At 42.6% G+C, this 24,350-nt stretch overlaps 1 protein-coding gene across 2 annotated transcripts in view; it reads right to left on the bottom strand.

Moving 5' to 3' along the window:
• tenm1 (teneurin transmembrane protein 1) overlaps positions 1-24,350 on the bottom strand; it is a 165,048-nt gene that overhangs the window by 44,628 nt on the left and 96,070 nt on the right. Inside the window, exons 6-14 of one of the 2 annotated variants that reach the window (XM_028982715.1) lie at positions 21,297-21,446; positions 16,944-17,152; positions 14,339-14,549; positions 14,023-14,124; positions 10,398-10,592; positions 4,790-4,990; positions 3,797-3,982; positions 2,222-2,248; positions 1,760-1,906 (exon numbers count right to left, since the gene is read on the bottom strand). In XM_028982715.1, coding sequence (XP_028838548.1) covers positions 1,760-1,906; positions 2,222-2,248; positions 3,797-3,982; positions 4,790-4,990; positions 10,398-10,592; positions 14,023-14,124; positions 14,339-14,549; positions 16,944-17,152; positions 21,297-21,446 — 1,428 coding nt within the window. The remainder of the gene's footprint in view (positions 1-1,759; positions 1,907-2,221; positions 2,249-3,796; positions 3,983-4,789; positions 4,991-10,397; positions 10,593-14,022; positions 14,125-14,338; positions 14,550-16,943; positions 17,153-21,296; positions 21,447-24,350) is intronic. The other variant, XM_028982716.1, reaches the window with a different exon arrangement.

Below are 24,350 nucleotides of genomic sequence, written 5' to 3'. Positions count from 1 at the left end.
GAGACTTTCAGTCGGCTGTCCAGCAGGACTAGCACTTTTACTCAGGGCCAGATATCAAAACAGCCCCGCCTTTGTCCCAACTGTGTAATTAACTTCAGTGTGAAAGGGTCTCATTAAAATATGACCTGGATTTTGACGGGCTTTGAAGGAAAGCCAAAGGTAGCTTTGTCAGGTATTTTTTGTCCCTGGGGTTGTCATCCAGCTATAAAACATAATTTCTTGTATTACATAAAAGTTATAGTTAATGAATTAATTAAGACATCCTTAATTAATAAAATACATTGCTTTAGTAATAAAATACATTTTCACAGCCATCCATGAATAACAACAGCAGACAATATTTTAAAATCAAGTCAAAGAATTAATGGCCATGTAGTTATTGTATCATATATCATACCTAGTGGGTAACACACTCGCCTATAAATCAGAGAAAGTGACAGTGGGGACAGTGCTCAGTGGCACCTCAGTGGCACCTTGGCGGACTGGGATTCAAACTGGCCAACTTCTGATTACGGGGCCACTTCTGCTAGGCAGCCACTGCCCCCACTGCCAGAAGACCCAGGTTCAAAACCCACCTACTACCATTGTGTCCCAGAGCAAGACAAATCTAACTTGCTCTCAGGGGACTGTCACTGTAACTATTGATTGAAAGTCGTTCTGGATAAGAGCATCTGATAAATGCCGTAAATATAAAATTTAAGCATTCTGATTGGTGAACTAATTCATCTGTTCCCCCCGCATGCTATTTATTTTACGTTGGAGGTATTAAAAATATGAAATTCTGTTTACAGCCCCCTTATCCATATTTAGGAAGGAATCTATGGGATGATGGGACAAGAGTTATTCTCAGCTTTATTTCCTTTACATTGCTGTCAGCTTCAAATTGCAGCTCAGGGCTTTGCGGTAATATTCTTTGCACTAAAAGAGGACAGAGACAAGACTCTTGCCTTTTCTTCTCCTTCTTCTACGTGTGTGACCCTCTTTCAGACTTAAATAGGTGGGGTCTCTGTACCTCTGTGACTAACGGGGCTGCTCTGGTGTGTATGTATATGTGTGTGCGCGGACATCACTGCCTAACTGGGTTATTCTGCGCGTCTCCAGGGCCCCCTGGCTGCCGCTCCCTTTACTGTAAACAAGAGCTCCCCTCCGTTCTGCAGCGGAGCGTGTCTGTGCGCTGCTCCCAGGGTCCTGCCCGGGGCCCGCAGCGCCCCGGGGGCGGGATTTAGAGGAGCACGCGCATGCACTCACACGGGCTCTCCGTTCCACCTCAGGTGCCGCGTGCTGAAAAGCCGGTCTTGAAGTACCCCAAAAAAATGGATAATGCGGTTCTCCTTTTATCTTCCTGCCCCCTGCTGCACTGTTAATGTCGACCATCAGATAATGTATCCTTATGAAGCATGAATTAAAAAAAAAAAAAAATAGCACAAAGATGATGAATTTGGAGTCATTACACAGACCCTGGAGTGAGGTTTTTAACTGGACACCACACATCTTTGGGCCCCTGCGGTTCCAGCTGCACAAAGAACACCAACAGGCATCCCATAATTCATCCGTCCCCAGATCAACCGCTCCCCGAGTGGTGTAAAGAGGGCTAAAGAGCAAGCATCCGTTTTGTGCGCCGTGTGCCGCTTCAGCAGAGAGGGGTCCTTGGCGGTGCCCTCTTTCCCTTGACCTTCATTGGAAACAGAGCTCTGGCCATTCATCAACATGACTATTACCGACAGGCACGGCGAGGCCGGCCCCAGCGGGGGACCTTTACCTCCATCGTTGTCGGCGTTGTCGGCGCACTCTGTTTCCATGACGATGTTGCAGCCCATGCCGCTCCAGCCAGACTGGCAGACACAGTGCCAGCCGCTCTGCTCGAGGGTACATCGCCCATTGCCGTTGCATAGCCCAGGACAGCCATCTGAGAGAAAGTGTTCGGAACAATTAATTAACAATTGAAGATATTCTCAATATCTTCAAACATTAAATATTTTTTTTGGTCACTTGAATTGTCAGATAAAGTGAAGTACTTTTATGAATGTACTATACAAAGTGAATACACAGCAGTACGGAGCTCCCAGCTCGCACAGCCACAGCAGAATGGTTGTGGTGCGAGGAAGAAAGGGAGAGCGAGGGAGGGAGGGGGAGAGAGAGAGAGAGAGAGAGAGAGAGAGAGAGAAAAACAACGAGACAAATATTTCTTCTATTAAGCTCCGAGAGAGAGGGACTGTCTTACCTTTTACAACAACATCCAGGTAAAGTGCTGGTGTGAGCGGATAAAAGGGAAGAGAAATCGTATTAGGTGAGATTACTGAGCCGGAAAAGATAGACCCGCATAAAAGACACATCAAGAAATAATTAGGGTTTATTATGATGCCAGAAGCTAAGCTTTCTGATCTGATTAGCACGTCTACGGAGACAGAAAAAGCATCTCGGGTTGCTTCTGCGCTAAAAGCCGGAGCGAGGAAGGTTCTCGGCGGCAAGTGTAGAAATGAAAAAATGTCTCTCAAAGTTCCTTTAGAAGTTGCTCGTGCTCCTTTACGAAGTCGCTACGTGAAGCTAGCGCACGCCACTGCTGAGGGGAGAAGCAACGGGTAAGACTGGAGGCACATTTAACGTGTGAAGAAGCTCCATCAGCAGTGGATAAATCCTCGGAGAGATGGAGCATATCTTCCATTGCTCAAATACTGCATGTTCGGTGGCTTTTTTATAGCTCAACTTGGACAGTAATCGGCTCCAGACCAAATGACTAATGTAGCTGGAAATGGCTGTCAATGAACGGAACATCTCCACACACGCGGAGAGGAACTTTTTCAGCCACAATTAGTCTTCCGTTCAAATGTTGGTTAACCCAAGACTGTCACTTCGCTGATTACTAGTTTATTATGGATTATTATTTTAGCATAGCTGAAAACAGTTCCACTGATTAAGGCAGAAATAGAACCGGCCTTCTTCACACTAGCGTCAGATAATGTGGGTTCGACTACATCATTACTTCTATTCAGTCCCATTTCATGCATTTCTTTTGACAGGTTTGGCGCTATGACAGGTTTGCCGATTTGTTGGTATCGCATTTTTTTTTTTTTTTCACCTTTTGTGTGAGAAGTGAACTGATCAGCAGTGTTCCTTTGGTCAGAGACCTCCCATTTATTAATTGGAAGTGGCTGAATCCAGGCTTCATCTTTCCAGGGTGTCTGTAGGGTCGGCACACCTGATTTATCAGGGCGCAGAGTGTTGGTACCAGGTGGGTGTTTCTAATAAAGCGTCCGGTAAGTATATTACTTGAGCTCGTACCATCTTTTTTTTTACAGCAGAAAATAGAGAAGGCAGAAAAAGCTGTGAAAACCCAGGGAAAAGTCAGACCTTTCGCTCCGATTTAAGAGGCGCCTCGTTTCTGCTCTACCGCTCGGGTCATCTTATTTTCGCAGCAAGCATGTCAGCAAAGACGGTGATGGTGGCTGTCTGAATTTGAGCTTTTTATTTATTTTTTTTTAAGGATGGGTCCAGAAGAGGAGGCTGTTGCTGTTGTTCAGGTCAGGGCAATTTCACATTGAGCTGAAGTGGCAGACTGGATGAAATGCCTTGAAAACAATGACTTTCGAAACTCACTTTCTCAGTCACGCACACTTTGTTTTTCGTTGTTGAACAAGACACTTGCCACGTCTTGCATTCCTCTGGTTGTGAATGGTTGCAACCAGTCCCCACACTTCAAAGTGCCGGCCAAAAGAAAATGAGGATGTTTTTCATCCCTCTTTTACTCAGATGTACTCAGATTAAAACTGCCCGGTAAACTGGATTTAAAAAGACTCACCAATGGTGCAGTGCTCTCCCTCCCAACCTGGGTGACACACACAACGGCCCTCTTTACACTCGCCGTGCTCCTCACAGATTGGGTGACAGGTCTGTCTGTCACACGCTGGCCCTTCCCATCCCTCCTCACACTGGCACCGCCCACTGACACAGACACTGTGGGGGCTGCACGGGGTGGGACAGAGTTCTGTAGAAAAAAAAAATCACAAAAGAAAGAAAGAACAGCGGGGGCTTGAAAATGATCCGAAATTCTATGAGCTAAAACATCATGAGATAATATTTATCAGTGGCATCTGCAAAAAGCTGCAGTCATTGCACATTCATTATTGAAACTCACTTCATTAATAATGTAAGCACTCTTATCAATATTAATGATGAATAATATCTGATAACATGGACGAAAAAATTGTTCTGACTATTATTCAACGTCCAATCAGGTCAGAACCAGAAGAGCACAGCCAATCAAACAAGCCAGTACTGTCACTTATTTATACATGTACAGTGTTGTCACTGAGACGTAATGACGCTATCACCATTTTAATATCTACATTTGTCTCTCTGAACAAACAGCATCAGCAACGTTCACATTCAGGACACAGGATCTGAGGGGGAGGGACGTGTTCTTAAAAAAGGGGAGGCAGGAAAAAAAAAAGACAAAATGGATGCCCTAGATTCAGGAGTAAAAGAGAGATGAACAGATAAAACTGGTCTAAAAATAACGGATTTAAATTGTGGGGAGATGGGGAACGGGAGAGGGAAACCAGTCTGCCCTCAGGGACCATATTCCCTTTATATCTGAAGGCAGCTTTAACACAATGCAACAACGTTGTGTTAATACAGGAACAAGCTGAGATCACGCAAGATAAAGAACTAGTTTGAGTGACTCGTGTATGCTGGTGTGTGTAATGTTTGTCTCTGTGGTACATCAGATGAGTGTGTGTCTGTGTGTGTGTGTGTGTGTGTGTGTGTATGTGTGTGTTGGATTATACTCCACCTGTGGAGCAGTCCCCTCCGGTCCAACCCTGGTCGCACACACACAGTGCGGTGTCGGGCTGGTAGGTGCCGTGACCTGAACACTGCTCCTGACAGGCGGGGAGGGGTGTGTCGCAACTCACGCCGCCCCAGCCAGACGAGCACAAACACTCGCCACGGACACACACTCCATGGCCTGAACATTGAGGGTCTTCACAGTCCACTGCGAATATAAATAAATTAAAATTGATTAAAAAATTAATAGTTAAGTCTACTAAAGCTTGCTATAAAGCATATTTAAACAATGACGGAGGCTCAGTGACGGCGAGATGATCTGGATATTTTTTAGAAAGCAAACACCCTGCAGAATCTGATAATAAATCAAATGGAAATTAAATTTATTGAAAATGAACTTTTGTTTTCTCAATAGTTCAACTAGACACTTCACAGACACACCACAAGCGCCGTGCTGAAAAAAAAAACTGTTCTGAAAGGAGCAATCTGAATCGTCCTGAAAACTCTTTATGTGGGGATTTTCTATGGCTAGGATGAATTTTGCTTCCGTGTCATAAGTCACACCCCACACATGAAGTAAACAAAATTTTGTGAAAGTGACTGTTTTTGTCATTGTGAGCACAGCACACGGTCACACAACAAAACGTGTCCTCTGCTTTTAACCCATCACCCTTGGTGAGCTGTGGGCAACCATGAAAGGTGCCAGGAGAGCAGTGTGTGTGTGTGTGTGTGTGTGTGTGTGGGGGGGGGTGGTAACTTGCTCAAGGGGACCTCCGTGGCAACTTGCAATCGTTCGGTTACGAGTCCACCTCCTTAGCTGCTAGGTCACTACTGCATTCATTGTGTTCACATATTTATAAATACAGGTTTGATCAGAGGCTGCACCAATTTATGAATCTAAATAAGGCCTGTATATCATGAATTATAAATTAAAGCCAGAGCTCTACCTGCCTAACCCATTTTGAAAAGCTGCTTTGCTTGCCTTATGTTTAATCACTTAGCATTATATACTGGTATTTTTTCTTTGGAAACACATTAAGCAATTAAACCATACTGTGGTTGGACATTGTGACAGCATCTGACTAAGTGATGTGCTGATGAAACGATTCAGAGGGATTCTGCGGGCAGATGGTTCCATGCAGAAAAAAGTTGCCTTACCAAATTTTACTACTGAGGGAATTTCAAACAAAAATAACAATGCTGATACACATTGGCCTGCCTTTGTATATAAAGTGTCAAAAAATTCTTTGAACATCAACATATTGTAAAACAGGTCAAAAATGAAAACAAAAGCTATTGCTAAAATGACAACCCAGCTCTAACTTATTTTTAGGAAATTCAAGAAACACAGGCATTATGAATAAGAAACCCAAGTATTTATATGTTTTCAGAAAAGGCCATATATTTTGATTTCAGATCATTAAGGACCAGCCTTAAAGAATTAAGATTGTGCTATGCAAACACAAATGCTTCCTGTGCATATAAAATCAAATAAAGTGCAATATAATAGATACAAATGATGGAATTGCATATTGGCATTTAAATCTATTTAAAATGTTCTGTTCCCCTGTAGACAAAATTCTACAGCTATAGTAGAGAGTAGCTGAGATCTGCTTCAGATGCTCTTTTACCATGAACGTCTAGAGCACTCATCTCCATTGTTCTCCAATAAGACCTACTTCTCTACAACACCCAACAGAGCAATATAGGATAACTGATCCTAATCCAGAATTTAAATCAACAATTTGTTCACTTTTCCCTATGCTATTAAACTCACATTTGCTTAAAATGCACATGTTTTATATATACACCGTGTGCTTTTGCCATTTCTGGCCTCCTCCGCATAGTCAAGTGGGTTGGGAGACTTTTTGCTGCTGAAGGCAGCAGAGTTGCGCGGGTTGAGGGACAGCTCCCTGCTGCCTCCACTTCGCATGTCCTCCTTACGTCCGGAGGCCCTGTGGGCGCAGGAGGGGTGACAGCTCTGCAGACAGCTCAGCCAGGCAGCTCAAGCCTTCGAGACTTTGGTCAGTCTGCCACCCTGTTTCATATGGCTCCTCTCTCACCTCTTTGGGGTGTCAGTGTAAAGAAAAGTTGCCTGGTGAGCAACATGGTCGCAAACTTTGTGCCTTTTCCTACCCTCCACCTGAACAGCTGACAATGCATAAAGCCGTCGTGCCCGGCCCCCAGTGGCAGCGATGGTTAACAGCAGCAGCTGGAGTTCAGTAGACTTTGCAACTCATCTCTCATTCTGGTTTACATCTTTTGACCCAGATAAACATTAATTTTCGTGGAAAGGCAGTTTCCCCAGTCATTGTCAAACATCGGCGCACAGCTGCATAACCTGTGCTCAACTCCTGTCCTCAATATTAACTGTAAACTGGAGGAAGCCCAGGAGAACAGGTGCTAAAGAAATGCTGATGTGTCCATCTGCTGGCGAAATGAACCACACCGTGACACTGTGAAAGGCTCAAACTACACCAGCTGCCACCCTTAGTAGCCCCCTGGAATCTTCCAGATGGATTACAATTCAGGGACATATAAGAGTGCGTGAGACATCTGCAGAGTTACGGGGAGCCCATGGTTCAAACAAGTATTCAGTGTGTCTGATTGTGAAGGAGAGGTACCTGCCAAGTGGCACAACTAAATGGGAGAAAGTGGTTTCCATTAAGTACATTTCTTTCGATTTTCCGAGAAAGTAAGAAAGGAAACGACAGAAAAAAAAAACTTATTAGTAAACGGTTCACTAGTACTGCTGGTACTAACCATGGTACATTGGGGCAGGTCAGGAACCTATACTGGAAGGTATTACTGAGCCATTTTTACATATACCTGTACCGTTTAGAACAATGTAATACAAAATGTAAAAACACGGACCTATAAATGTATATAGTACATTCAGAAAGTATTCACAGTGTATCACTTTTTCCATATTTTGTTAAAGCCTTGTTCCAAAATGTATTTTTCTCAGAATTCAACACACAACACCCGATAATGACAAAAAAAACAAAAAAAACGAGAAAGCACATTGAGACAATGACTGAGATAGCCATTGCCATGAATCTCAAAACAGAGCCCACGTAAATCCCATTTCATATGATGAACTTTGAGATGTTTCTACTGCTTAATTGGAGTTAGCTGCACATGATTTGGAAAGGCACACACCTGTCTATATATAAGGTCCATCAGCTGACAGTTCATGTCAGAGCAAACCAAGCATGAAGTCAAAGGAATTGTCTGTAAACCTCCGAGACAGGATAGTCTCGAGGCACATCTGGGGAAGGTGACAGAAATATTTCTTCTGCTTTGAAGGTTTCAATAAGCCCAATGACCTCCATCATCCATAAGTTCAAAACCCCCAGGACTCTCTCTAGAGCTTGCCAGCCACATAAACTGAGCATTTGGGGGAGAAGGGCCTTAGTCAGGGAGGTGACCAAGAACGAGATGGTCACTCTGTCAGAGCTCTAGAGGTCCTCTGTGAAAAGAGGTTCAAATCCCGATCCCAAGGTACCACTGAGGTGCCACTGAGGAAAGCACCCTCCCCACTCACTGCTCCCCGGGCGCCTGTCATGGCTGCCCACTGCTCACTAAGGGTGATGGGTTAAAAGCAGAGGACACTGTGTATCACACCATGTGCTGTGTATCACAATGACAATCACTTCACTTTCACTTCTAGAAGGACAACCATATCTTCAGCAATCCACCAATCCTTAATGGTAGAGTGGCCAGATGGAAGCCAATCCTTAGTAAAAGGCACCTGAATGACCAGGGGGCGCCAATAAGACCACCAGGGGGCGCCATGTCAGGCCAGGAGAGGCTCATGAAGAAGACAGTGACCGGGATCAAAGTGGCGAGATGTAAACAACACAATGCAAACTCATTTGTTGATTAATCCTCACATCCGAAGCCTTTTTCTTGGATTGGCCTTGCCTCGTATTGGCTACCTTTGATTCCTGACATCGCCATTGGATTACCCTTGAAGGCCTGAGGTTTTTGACCCTGATTTCCAGACTTCATCTGGTATTGATTCTGAACTGACTCAAGCTCGAAGACCCAGAATCAGTGACGATGATACTTTGGTGAGAATGCCAGGTATATAATTTAGAGAAAACCCTCACTCCGCACCAGGCCAATACCATCCCTACAGTGAAGCATGATGGTGGCACCGTGCTGTGGGGATGTTTTTCAGCTGCAGGAACTGGGAGTCAGGATAGATGGAAAGATGACTGCAGCAATGTACAGAGATATCCTGGATGAAAACCTGCTCCAGAGGCCAGACTTGAACCCGAATGAACATCTATGGAGAGATCTTAAAATGGCTGTGCACCGACACTTCCCATCCAACCTGATGGAGCTTCAGATGTGCAGCAAAGAGGAATGGGCAAAACTGGCATAAGATAGGTGTGCCAAGCTTGCTAAAACTTCAAGTAATGTTTTGTCACATTGTCATTATGGGGTGTTGTGTGTAGAATTCTGAGGAAAAAAAAAAATACTATTTTGGAATAAGTCTGTAACATCACAAATTGTGGAAAAAGTGATGCGCTGTGAATACTCTCTGGATGCACTGTATATGAGCCTGTATTATGCCTGATTAACATATATCCCTCCATTATTTCAAGACTAATTAAAACACTTGTGCCATGTAGCGTTGCCATTTTTTTGTAAAGACAATATTTTGACCGTCTAAATAGACAAATAAGTATATAAATAATAAGCTTTCATACATACATACATGCTCAGCATACCATCTATTCATGTGTGTAGGTCATGGCAGATTATATTGATATTCAGAATACATTGAATATCATATCAATATCAGTGTGTCATAATGTTAAGTACTGTATAGTATACTAATGTGGGTATGATGGCATAGACATGCTATTTACTTTGCATTATTAGCACATATCTGCAATAATCAGGGTCGGGACAATATAATTTGATAACAATAAGGATATTGAATGATCGATAATTAAAGATAAATCAATACAGCAGATATTGTTCTCATGACATGCAGTTGGAGCATATTCCAGACTTTTCTCGTGCAGTTCTGGCCATGGCACCATCGTTCCACTGCTCCATTCCCCTCACTGCACCTCATTACAGGCCTGATTATTAACTGACTAACTGATTATTAGCTGGATCAAGTATGTAGGATCTGTGGGGAGAGCAGACGGTACAGGGTGGTGGTGGTGGGGTGGCTTCATGAGTAGGGCTGCGGAAGGCCACTATGCTTCAGTGCACTAAAAGTGGAAGATGGAGGCTGCCATCTTGCACTGAACGCAGTGCTGCGGGTTAAGGAAGAAACAGCTGTTCAGATGAGGGCTCCCGCTCGCTGGCTCAGTGGCTCTAACCGCGCTCCCATTGTCTGAGGCTCTTAGCCTAAATTGCTCGGGAGCCCTGCTGCTCCTAAATAAAACATAGCGGAGCAGCTAGAAGTGACTGTGCATAAAAGCTGATGGGCTTATTGTTCTCTCCTGCCTAGTGTGTGCGTGAGAGAGGAAGTGTGCATGCTCACAGAGAGCTGAAAAGAGCCAGTGTTTAATGTGTCACCTGCCTGCATGTACTCGTGTTGGTGTGTGGACAAGTAAGGGACGCAATGTGGGAGCATGATTTTGTACCTTGCTCGCAGTTGACGCCCTTGAAGGCAGGTGCACACACACACATGCCACTGATGCATTCTCCGTGGTTGGAGCAGGTGGGGTCGATACACTGGTCCTCCTGAACGTCACATTCAGGACCCTTCCAGCCAGGGTGACATTCACAGTGACCTTTCTCATAGTCTCCATGGCCACTGCATAAGACCGGGCAAGAGTCTGTAACACACACACACACACACACACACACACACACACACACACATACATATACATTAGCAAAAAGACACAATATTGAAATTTTGACTATTTGTGACTATTTAATCTATTTGTGTCATGCTAGATGCTCTCCTCTATTAAAACAAAAAACATATTTCCTATACAAATATTTGAAAATGGTGATGAAATTACCAAGAATTATGATTATTGCACATTTGCATGGTAATTGTTTTTTTCAATTTTCAGTTACTTTCCACTCACTGCACTAATTCACATTCACAAACAGACAGAGCATATACAAGTCTGGAAAAAATTAAGAGACCATTGCAACATTTTCTATTTCACTTTCATTTATCAAAAGATGGGCTTGAGTAAGAATAAAATGATGTTCATTGCAAACATAAATGATGCATTTTAACTTGTTTTCAAAATATAAAAATAAATCTATGCATCTATTGTATTTCAATAATATAACATAATAATGTTACATTAATGTGAAACAACTAATTAAACAAGGTTAAAGCAATTATTACATATTACAAAATAACAATTTAAATTAGGAAGTGTTCAAAAAACAGGATGAATCTGGACTGATAATTCCACAGCAGTGATTCTCAATCCTTTCCTTGATATGTGTGATTAGGTTGAATTTATCATCTCATGAGCAGCTCATCATGTTGAAGATGGTGTGTTGGTGTTGTAGTGGACACGCAATGGTACCCACTGAAAGTGGTCTCACGTTGTTTATCCCCATAGCTGTGCTCATTTAGAGCATTCATCAGACGCCCTTATCCAGAGCGACTTATAATCAGTAGTTACAGGGACAGTCCCCCCCCTGGAGCAACTCAGGGTTAAGTGTCTTGCTCAGGGACACAATGGTTGTAAGTGGGATTTGAACCTGGGTCTTCTGGTTCATAGGCGTGCGTGTTACCCACTAGGCTACTACCACCTATCTCCTTACACACATAGAAACCATGCATGCCTCCAAACGCATACTCTCTCTGACACACACACACACAAACACACACACACAGTATCAGAAAACGCTCCACCTCATGCAGCGCTCCACTCACACTCATCTGTGATTTGTTTCACATTTAATTTAGCCCAGTGTCGTTTACAGGCGTGGCAGCATTTGCATTTACATTACACTTCCACAGCAATGCAGACCACACACAAAAACCAAAAAAAAGAGAAAAAAAGACAGCAAAACAGAGCGACATTAAAAGCATAACGTTAATGGACCGGTGTGGTCCTCTCAGTGCATGAAACTGAGACCTTTAATTTGGCGGCCGTGCATCGCTCAGGACTGTTGCTAATTTGTTTTTCCCAGTTGATGCGCTTTTCAAATGCCTCTGACTGTCCGATGTTTTTCATATTCCTGCCGCTTTGGAAGCAAACACACACTTCAGTTCCACTCACAGAGAGTGAAAATGTGGCAATGAGTGCTTGAAAAGAAAAGCGCCCCTTCAAATCCCAGAGCATGAAAAGATGTTCAGTTAATTTGTTACACTAGGAACTGCATCAAGTAATACTGAGTGTGTGTGTGTGTGTGTGCGCATCTTAGCTATTTATAAAACCTTCCATCTTAAATGTAGCTGAGGTTTAGAATCAAGTTATGCAAAATCGTTTTACCTGGTTAGGCCTTTATAATGCATATATTACATATTTATGAATCTTTTTCATTTGAAAACAAATGACTGTGTGATTTTGTGTGTTGTAAATGTGTTTGTGGATATGTAAGAAAGCGTATGTGTTTCTGTGTGTGTTTTTTGCCAAGCTAGTTCTATGCAGATATGTAAGTGCTTGTGTGCATGTGTGTGTGTGTGTGTGTGTGTGTGTGTTTGAAGAGTGCTCTCAGGTGCCTTCGGACAGCAGGTAATCTGCTCTGCACTTTAATTTAGCTGGAGTGGCACCTGAGTCAAACTGCAGCTTGTGTGCAACGCCCCTCCCTCCTTAACCTTCCCTCTATCTCTCTCCTTCACCCCTCTCTCCTCCTCCCCTCCACGCCTCCGCCTCTCCCTCTGTTCCACTCAGTGACAGGTGTGAAAATGACTGTTTACCGAGGACGCAAAAGAGTGCTGTCCTCAGAGGGAGAGGGGGAGCATTAGAGAACGTGCTAGAAAGAGGCAGCAGATGTTTATGTGTTGCAACAACGGGTCTTCAGAACAGAATGATGGTGAGACAGAAGCAGCACTATGCTACACTATGTCATTATTTTTATTATTTATAATAAAGTTACAGCAGAGTCTGATTTTTGTTAAAAGGGCATTTATAGTAGTGGTCTCTACCACTGGTACAACATGCATTCACAGGAGTTTGGGTTGTGGATGGAACCACAACGTCTTCTCCCAAACTCTCTGAACCTTTCTTTTAACACTCTGATGAATCCTGGCATTGTCATCATGCCATCAGGAAAGAAAAAAGTCCATTGATGGAAAGGCATGTGTATTCAGCAACTTCAGGTAAGCCTCCACAGGTCTGTACATTGTATGCTTGATGCATTGATGCATCACTGGAACAGGGTCAGTTTGAACCTGACTTTTTATAATACAACTATAATACTGGAAGCCTTTTAAAATTGAATTGGCCTCATTAACAGTGGTTTTCTAAGATACTGTTGCAAAATTCACATGGAGAAGCTTTCACTTTCCCTATTAACCATTCAGTACTCTGCTCTTCAATTTTACTCTCCTATCCTGCCAGGTTTTAATAATGATTTACACAGTTCCTAACTCATTTTTAATAATGTACTTACTAAATAACAAGAGCCATTTACATCTTTTCCATGACTAAGGGATGTGTCTTCCAGAATGGGTATAATCCTGACAGGGCAGCATATAACAAGTAACATTACAGCATATGAACACACACTGATATTGGAAATCATGGATTTCCACATGCATATTTTATGTGCCACCACACATTTTTGAGCGCACTCATAACATTTTAATAAGAATACAATCAATTTTGGATGTGACTACTAAACTGCATTTGCAGCAATGCAAAAAAAAAAAAAAAACAATGAACCAAAAAACAGATTTTAACAACATTTGTTTTAACTCTCTAGTGCTGCTGTTACAACATCACATGAATCAGCACCCAAACGTCCAAAGAGTCCATGAAGTAATGACATGCACACTCATACACAACCTGAATGGACAATAATGATGTGGACACAGCGGGAGCGATCATGTGACAAGAATCAAGAAAAATCAAGTAATGAAAAGACTGATGACAAATTTGTGCTCTGCATTTAATCCATCACCCTTAGTGAACAATGGACAACCAGGAAAGTCAAGGGGACTTCAATGGCCAGCACAATATTGTATGAACAGAGGGCTTATGGCTATATGCAACCATGTCTTATTATCTGGTACAACTGATAGTCAGAGGGGTGGACGCTGAGAACCGTAAAACTCTACTGTACCTTTAGAACAGTCTGGTCCGAGGAATCCAGTGAAGCAGTGACAGTGACCTGCCACACACTCGCCATTCCCATTACAGTTAGTGGAGCAGCCATCCATCATATCTACAACACACACATACGCAGGAATGAAAACCGGTTGGTGGGTATTGATTAATCTGTTTTTAAATGATTGATTGCTTGCAGGGAGAGTACTGTGAGTGAAAGGGGAGAAAGGAAAAGAGCTGTTCCCGAATGTCTATTTTGAGAGAAGCGTGTAATAAAAGAATTCTGACTGACAGCTGGCCTTAGGCTTGGTGGTCTTCAGGGACCCTCTTACCGATGGCGCTGCTGAGCACCAGCACCTGCTCCATTTTGCGGCCATCATTGTAGAAGGCCATGTACCAGGTGCCCGCGTCCAGGTACTCGATGAAGCCGGTCTCCTGCGGCGCGGACAGCAGCAGTTTGCGGGGGGAGGGCGGTGCCTCCTCCGGGGTCCTGCCTTCCTTCACCTTCAGCTGCCTCCCATCCAGCAGCTTCACAAAGTCAAACTGGGGAGGACAACACAAGTGAACACACAGAAAGACAGAATATACAGTGTGCATACATTTAGTTTTTCATTACTTTTACTTTTAATTATGCCCTTATCCAGAGCGACATACAGGTTCACAGGTTCAAACCCCACTTACTGCCATTGGCACATGTGGGGTTTGAACCTGTGACTTTCCAGTCTTCTGGTTCATAGGCGAGTGTGTTACCCACTAGGCAACTTCCAGCCCTGTGTACACATGCCTGAAACGGCATGCACACCTTTGAGAGTCTGTGTAGGTGTTTGTGTGTTTTGTGTGGTTTTGTGTGGGTGGATGTGTGCTTGGGAATGTTCACGAATGTGTATGTTACAGTGTGTTAACTTTACTGTATCTATGTGTGCATTTGGAGTTTGAGTTTTGGATTTGTGTGAGAGGCTGTGTCTGTGTGTGTGTGTGTGTGTGTGTGTTTGTACATGTCTATATGTATGTGTTCACAGGCCCACCACGTTCCTCATGATCCTTGGAGCAAAAACAGCCCGAGGCACTAATATATCTTTGACGCAGCAATGTCACAGGTGCGAGCACCAGCGAATTTTAGCTTGTATTGCACCAATACGCTGTCGTCTCTGTTCATGTTTTTTTCAAAAACCACATCTATCTGATATGGAAGGAGTCCCAGAGAACGGGAGCTCTGATCTCCAGAATAATTCCCTTTCATATACGCGCACCACCCATCGGCATTCAGCAGCCACACAGACGTTTCCATTTATCCCGGCGCGCTTCGCTGCAGGGTCCCGCTGTCTGCACTCGACTGCTCAGGTCTGGATGCAGCCACAGCGAGATGTACAGTCAGAGCACATCTGATCTTCACTGCCAAAATGCTTCAAAGGCGAAGTGCAGAACTTTCCTTGTTTTGCCACAAGGTTCTTCAGGGCACTTTAAAAATGCTTTTCGTTGCTAAAGGGGCAAGATGAACATTCATTTTCACTTAAGTAGAGAGCCTTGTCTGCTCCCCACCCAACTGACAGAATGCCCCTTTTGGGCGGCTTTAAATAAATAGCCAAACCAAGAACAGTGCAGTAATTAGAAGGGTCAGTGGTGCACAGCCAGCTCCTGGTAATGTTTACAAGTGAGCCTGTCACCAGCTGCACTGGAGCCCCCTCTGGAGATAATGGCTCAGAGGGAAACCGGAACTCACGGTGGAGCCGAGATGGCAGCGCCTGCCGAGAATCCCTACCGTTCTTAATGATCAAGATGAGAACGTGTGGTGTTTAAAAAAAAAACAACGACTTTTATTACGCTGCAGTACTAAAAAAGTAAGGTTCTATTAAAGTGAGTGGTAGCATCAAAACAGCAGGGAATATAAGAGGGAAAAAAACCCTGCAGCAAACATTTTCAAATAAATGACCGAAAAAGAGCATCCCGCGGTATTTGTTTCTATTAAAATCTTGGGGAGAAGTATAAAACTCTAGAACTGCGCCTATCAGCCTACAGCTATGGTCTGGCGGTGGAGACGGATGCGTGTGCATCTGATTAGATTTTAATTTGATGTAGAGCAGAATCAGTGTAGCACATAAGAATGGTTAACCACCCCAAATTACATTATGCATGGTATCCACAATTTTGCACAGCATTCAGTAAACAAGGTTTCATTACTATGACTTGCAAGGTTGCTGGCTGCCCAGTATATTAAAAACCTCAAAACTTTAATAAATGATACTGTCGTGTCATATTTAGCAGCTGTGATATAAAATATAGTTTGTCCATGCAATGTGTAAAGTAACATTTTACAAGCAAAGAAATTGCTGCCTCTGAATTTTAAGGCCCTTGAGGTGACGAAGACATCAAACATGCATGGATTTGGAGGATTGCTGGTACACCGGACAGTTTTTGAAATGAACTACCATTGAGAAACGGCCATCTGTAAACAGGTAGCATGTATATTTTCATGCAACATTTCACCGGCGGGTACATACACCAATTCACAGAGAATAGCGAATATGTAAACTGCCCTCAGTTGAGCCGTTTTGAAACAGCATACAGCAGTATTCTAATGGAGATAAAAAGCCCACTCACACACACACACACAAAAAAACAACAAAAAAAATCCATAAGAACATGATGCCACCCACACACAGAGGGCAACCTTCTAATTGCACACAATTAATTAATCAGCCTTCTGTTTGTTTACACCCCCATATGCAAATCCTGATGCGAATGATCTGGAGCGAGGGAACCTTACACTGCACCGGCACAGGCTTAATGTGCTGAGGGGATCAGACTTTTACTTTTATATGCAGCCCTCACTAATGAGGTGTAATGAGTGTATGGGGGGAGGGGGTCATATTAGTTTTTTTGTAACATATGCTGCAGTGGGCTGTGAAATTGTTTGTGTGTGTGTTTGTGTTTTTTTACCTGCGTGTGTGTGGGAGGAATGTTCCTCCTGCCGTAGATGCCCAGGAGTGCGTCCCGGGCAAGGGACACGTTGAACTTGACATACTCAGGGTGGTGGACGTTGATGTGGAACCTCCAGAACAAGCCTGGCGGAATGGTCTGCATCACCTGGGTCCCAATGTCCACCTCACCTCTGTCAATGGCACGGCCTCTCTGATACACCTCTTTATCTACAGCGCACACACACATACACACACAAACACACAGTGAAAAATAATAACTGAACTTATTATTCTTTGCTGATAACCTCCAGTGTCAGCTTACCAGCAGCCACTGCAACACCGCAGGGTGTCAATTTATTGATTTTGCCATCCTCCGTGGCGTAATATGAACTGAGTGTGCGAGTGTCGGTGTGTGTGAGAGTGTCTGCCCTGTTTGCAAATGTGCCAAACACTCCAATCCTCCTTACTGACACCCATTTGAAACAAAGCACCAGTGATTGCGTGTGCAATTACCAACCATTTTATGGCTTCTTACTGGGAGTCACACACAGTGACATCACCAAGCACATCACCAGTGATTCAACGCAAAAAAATTAAGAATAATAAAAAAAAAAACGCTGACATGGGAAATGCAGGGTATACAAGCTGAGAGAGACGTCCTAATCTCGACTCAGCTTCTACCTTAAAAGCTAACAGCAGGGCGGCCTCTCCAGGATGAGCACAGGAAAATGCCTCGCCTTTTCTGAATGTCACAGCTGGGGCGGCAGCAGGATCCCTCCCGCTGCTAGGCGACAGGTATAGCACTCTCATGAAAGACGGACGAAAGGATTTAAAAAAAAAAAAAACAATATTGAAAGAGAGACAGGATTTTGAAAGTGTCTGACATAAAAGCGAATGGATTCTCGCTGCCGCCGGGGTTCAGATGATAATGCCATTACTCTCCTAATCCATTTACACAGAAATGAAACGTCTTTTCAATTAGCTTCATTATACTCTTGCACATTAATGGACAGCTGGGTAAGTGTGTGTGTAACCCATGTACCTCTATCACACAGAGCTCTAATGGATATGGACTCTTCGTCAAACAAACAGATACAGCAAATATGCCTGCATTTCAAATTCAGATTTTTTTGCAACCTGTTCACTAACATCATATATGATTCTGCTTTTTTCTGTACAAAACTGAATAAAAATGTCTGTAATGACTGAATGCTAATTAGCTCTAATAAGGACTAGAGGAAAAAGAAGCTGCAACTAACTACCATTCCACAGTTTCATTATAATTTACATTTATGGAACTTAAAATGCGCATTTATCCAGAGTGACTTACAATCAGTAGTTACAGGGACAGTCCCCCTGGAGACACTCACGGGTTAAGTGTTTTGCTCAGGGACACAATAGAAGTAAGAGGGGTTTGAACCTGTGACTGTGGTATTCCATTTCACAGATTCATATCACATGGTCTCATTTGCAATAATGGTAAAGATGTTCAATATGTATTTGATGTGAAGCACATATACTAGCTGTGTAGACAAGCTGAACATGCTTTACGGTGACCGACCAGGAGTGTGGAAAGATGACATTTTTTTTTTTTTTTACTAAAACATGGCCATAAATTGTGGCTGTCACAATCATGGCCTGTTCATTATTATTAATAATAGAGTAAAACTCTCTGCAATAACCACATCTAATCATACACCTTTTATTTAGTCACTCAGCTGAACATTTCAGAATTGGCCAATCTGCCGGGAAGGAGCTGCAACTGTGCAACTACCTTTACAAGGTCAGCATACTGGGTTGGGTGCTTTGTCGCATTAGACATGCCCGTGGTTTACTAACTAAATAAAGGGTTTCGGTTTATCAAGAACTCTTTCGGTGTTTGCATTCAACCCAGCATCTTACATCCCCATCTCCAGGATGAGACTCTCAACAGCCTGGCCATTTCACCAGAGCGAAGCGCTGGGGCCGACGCTAGAGGGCTGGGCACAGATGCCCGGTGTTTACAGGTCTGAGTGTGTTTACGCCTGTACTGCGGAACGCAAATGCTGAGGACCAGCCGGCCGACACACAGAGACCAAATGCCCGGCTAATTACAGCTGGCCAGGACTCAGGCAGCAGTCAGCTGGGTGAGAACTGTTAGGCCCTTCGGGAGGGCGGGGTGTCTGCATGACTGCAAAAAAGCAAAAACTGTCATCAGACGTGCCAAAAGCATCCTAAACGCCGGAACTCATAAAGAGAGGGAGGAGGATAGAGAGGAAGTGAGAGGTGAATGAGTAGAGGTTTGGGAGCAGATTAAACAGCCATGTTCATTAGACTCCGCATTAATTAAACGCCAATATAACGCTTTACAAACCTGTCACTGCGAACCTTAACCATAAACCAAATTGCCACGCCCACAAATTCAGACACACACAAGGGCCAGACAATGGAATCCAACTCAGCTCATTTTTCGAATCACCATTTCCATCTCCGTCTCCGTTCATTGTCTCATGCTCATTGCCTCACGCAGAGATTCGGTACTGATTTTATGGTCACAGATTACCTGATCCAATTTTATGGTCACATAACGTGACCCTATTGATTACTGATTTATTCCCCTGTGACAGTCTATCACAAAAAAAATTCAGTTTCAGAATTCAAAGTAATGATTAGAGAGACCCTTGATAGAAATATAGTGAAGTAAAAAGTACGATTTTTGTCTTTCAAATGCAGTGAAGTGAATGTTACCTGATCGGAGTGGTTTGATCACTAATTTTAACTAGTTTAAAACGTTTTCCTCTTTCCATCCAGGTAAAAGGATATTTTCGTCATTCCACTGATCTGCAATAATTTGACCCTTTAGATTAATACAGTAATTAAAAGATTACATTACATTACAATACTACTGTATTTATGCATCGGCCAGGCAAGGTATTATTTAAAGAACAGTGTGCTCACAAACACACTAATGAACTCGCACGCATCATCATGAACAAAGACTCACACCACACCTCACCCCCGTCTCCACCCTGCAGAAGAATATATGTGTAGAGAGAATAAATCAGCAATCCTTCGCTTTTACACAGATCCAATATCCCGCTATAATGTGAGGGGAAGGATGGGGGCGTCAATCCAATATTTTCATAACTGCTCTGATTTTAATCTACTGCTCCCCGCCGCCCCGAGAGCTCCACAATTCCCCACCGGCTGGGTTATGGAGGGGGGAATTGGATTATGGTGAAGAGAAGTGAGTTAGGGTCCTGATAGGGATGTGGGTTCTGGGCTGGCAGCTCCTCAAGACACCTGCCCAGTAAACACACACACACACACACACACACACACACACACACTATTTACCACCCACCCGCCAGTCCTCATCACAACCATTCTACAAGATAGGGAGACTCCTTTTAACCCTGAGCTGAACTGACAAACTCATATAAACACAACACACACAGCCACACCAATATTGAATGTATTTATGCAGGTGCATGTGTGTGATCATTTGTGTAGCCTGCATGTTTATTTGTGCAGGTGTGAAATTATTTCTTTGCGTATGCAAATGTGTCAGTGTGCACAGTTGTATGCACTTGTGTGCATATGTTTGAATTCACCTTTGTGGGGGCCGATGGCAGGTAGCTGTGATGGTACATCTGTATATATACTGTATATGTGTGTGCATACTGCGTGGCTCTAATAATTGAACTGGGTCTGTTGATGAACATCAGTTTACAGCTAAAAGTGTGTTTGATTGGGTGTATGTTATATTTATGTGTTTGTGGGCAGTATTTTTGCACTGGCACTAAGTGTGGGGACTACTTGCCAGTGTGGGGTTGTAGGCATCCACAGGATTTACATAAATACATAAAACAAGAAAGAAACATATGTTATTTCTGTCCTGAAGAAGAGAAACTAATGGTCCACTCAAATAAACTGGATGATATAACCAGGCTCTGTCAATATGTCACACGCAGAAACATCATTAAATATAATCTATCTGTCTTGTTTTACCTATTTATTCGTGTAACTCGTTACACCAGTTTTATGTTAATTTTAAGTGAGTGTGTGCTGTTATGTTTTATTCTTGTGTTATTGTGAGTTATGTCTTTGCATGTTAATTCACATGATTTTATAGTTGTATTTGAAATTGATTGTGCACAGTGCAATGTGGTCTCTGCTTTTAACCCATCACCCTTGGTGAGCAGTGGGCAGCCACGTAAGGCACCTGGGGAGCAGTGTGTGGTTCGGGAATCTTACTGGAAACCTTCTGATTACCATGCATGATTCCTTACCCACTAGGCCAACCACTGCCCCCTAGGCCAACCACTCTTTTATTTCTGTTATTTTATGTCTCTGTGTTTTTATATCTCTGTGTGTTTGTGTGTGCTGTCACCCCTGCCTGTAGCGTTGAGTCCCGGCAGGTCAAACGGCGAGAAGCTGATGTCCAGTCGGTCCTGAGAGTTGTCGTCTTTACTCACACCGTTCTCATACAGAGCGCTGTCCACCGGCTGCAGCTGCCACGTCAGCCCAAACAGATGCACTACTAAAGAGAGGGAGGGAGAGAGAGAGAGGGAGAGGGAGAGAGAGGGAGAATGTTATGATCACGTCCTAACAAATGCAATAAAACCTTTACTGCACACTTAATGATACCACACGGGTTTTTGTTCAAATAAAGTAGCTTATGTAAAAACTGCCCTTCAGAACTCCTCATTTACACCCAGGTGAGAAATGTTTACCGTACCTTTACTGATAATCAAGCCGTGGCATTTACTAGAGCGCTACTTATTCTGCTTCGGAAAACACATATTCGTTTCTTTTTTTTTTTTATCCTTTCACTACAAGGCATCAGACAGCCCCCCCTGCGGGATCTGTGTTTGATTGAGTATTATTCAGACCTGCCCTGCCTTTTGAAAAGTATTCACCCCCCTTGGACAAATTTGATTGGGTTACAGCATGGAACAATGCTGAATTTATCTGTGATATTTTTGCCACTCATCAAAAAAAGGTTAAATTAATTAAAACAACGAAGTGGAAACAGTTGATTTAGTACTTTAAAACTCAGTAGGACCACCTTTGGAAGAAACTCAGCTGTAAATCTGTGACAATGATGGCTGATTTGTCCCTGTAAGCCACCAGTCCAATGTGGCTTTTTGCAGCATGTTTCAGGCCACTGTACTGAATCATCTTACAAGCTCCAAAGTCCTTTTGGATCTTTCCTTGTGGGTTTTTCCCTTCTCGCCCTTCAATGTTTTTTTTCCCCCCGGTTTATGGAAAACCCTCCTCAATGATGTCGCTTCTACATCTCTGACTGTAGGGATGTGTGCTTAGCGCTGACGCATCAGACCATCAAATCTTCCTTCAAATGGCGGATTCTCTAACCTGACTTTAGTGAAACTCAAGACAAGATGAGATCTTTGGCTTGCTTCTTGACACCCATTCATACAAGCCACTGTCTCATGTACAGTCTGTCTGTCTGTGTTTTTATAGGTTGACTGGGATGATGACCAGTTCTGGACAAAACATTTTTTAACAATGCGGGACATTTTCATGTTGCAATAAAACACATTCGCTGTTAATCAGAAATTATGAATAAAAGTAACGATTTGAAAAATTTGTCAAGAATAGCTTGTAAGGAACCTAATTCTTATTGAAGTGTGTTAAGAATTTACAGAGGTTGAAAGTAACAAATTACATTTACTCACGTAACTGTAATTGAATAGTTTTTGTGTTTTCGAAATAGGTAGTTTTACTTTTACTCAAGTACATTTTTCCCCAAGTATTTTACTTCACTACATTGGAAACTCTCCCTAACTGAGTAAAACATGACAAAAAGTCCGTTTGAGGAAATTGCATGGGCATTTGCGCGTGGCATTCCCCAAATTTTTTGTTGTAGGCTAATGTGCTGCAGAGCCCAATATTTTTCAGACTGTGGCACAGTATCAGTTTGTAGTGCCAGTCACTTAAATGCCAATCCAAAAAGAGAGTATTGTATCTGAGTAAAATGCAACACAACCAACGAAAAGGCATCCTGGAATTCTGGTATTCTTCTCGTTATTCTGCTACTTAGTGGATTAGTAGGTTAGTGGAACGTCACTATTACCAGTCTTCAGATCTTGAGAGACCTGCAGACAGCTCTTGTGTTCAAACTCATACAAGGCAATAATGCCATCATGCAATGCAAAATGTGCATGCCGCATCGGACAGAGCCGTCCGCTTTTAAACGTCGACTTGAAAGCATGTTGTGGTAAGTAGATTAGCCTATATATGCTTTTAGTATCCCAAACATTTCTGAAACTGAACAAGAGCTTTAGTCTATACTTTTAGTCTAATACTGTAGTCTTCAGTGGGGCAAGGAACTTGATTTAATTACTTATATCAGTTAGGACAAATGATATGATTTATGATTGCTTTAGAAATAAAAAAAGCACAGTTTGTTCATACATAATGTAGAACATTTTCAGTTTTGGATGTTTGAGTTGAACCATACAATTCAGAATTGGCCACTTTTGTGGCCAACTGTGCGTTTATTTATTAATCTGTGTGAGATTATTTAACATTAATACAAGTTCACTTAGCCTGTCCTTAAGTGTCTAGAAATTGCAAAATCCTGTATCAGAAACATTTTCATGTCATGGGACCTATAAAATGTTTAGTGGGTGGTTGGAAAATGTTTTTGTATATTTTACTGCCTAAAAGTTAAATAAAACAACTAGTGCTGCATTGTATTTATAACTAGTCCTTTTTTACCTCAAGTAATTGCTAGTAACTTTTACTCAAAGTACGTTTAAGAATAAGTACTTTTTAACTTATACTCAAATAGATTTTTAGATGGGTACTTTTACTTGAGTAGAATTTAAGCAAAGCAAAAATACTTTTAAAGATACTTATTTAAAGTTTTTCAGCACTTTTTCCACCTTTGACAATTTACATCAGTTAAAGACCAATGAAACACTTTGATTGTGTGTTTAGTCACAATTATTCTGGTAAATAGGGTCAATCTGGCTACACGACATGTGTTGTATACTGACAAGAGGGGGTTTAAATCATTCAGAGTGAGGAAGTAATAATAACAAAAAAAGGGCCGGGTGGGAAGTTCCTTCTGCCCAAGATGCATATAACCAGCAGGTTGTTCATTCTTGTTTGTATCTCTTTACTTCTGCAAATCCTGAAGACATAGTGAAAATGCCTCAAGCACATGGGAAAATTAGGTCCAGTGTCTTGACAAACTTATGTCCCGGCACCGATGAGCATCTTTCCAAAACATTGTCCTAAATCCACCAATAATAAGTCCCAGTCTTTGTTTCTTTAGGATAAAACCACAGTACAACCATGCTGACACAACTAGCTACTTAGTCAAAACTACTTAAAAAATATAAACTGTGTCTGATCCCTGTACCTCAGACATGTGACTTATTGTTTGTAGAAAATGGGCAAAAAAACAGCATGA

Source organism: Denticeps clupeoides, chromosome 6 (assembly GCF_900700375.1).
Source record: "Denticeps clupeoides chromosome 6, fDenClu1.1, whole genome shotgun sequence".
NCBI classification, from domain to species: domain Eukaryota; kingdom Metazoa; phylum Chordata; class Actinopteri; order Clupeiformes; family Denticipitidae; genus Denticeps; species Denticeps clupeoides.
This window is presented reverse-complemented; position numbering and strand designations above follow the sequence as displayed.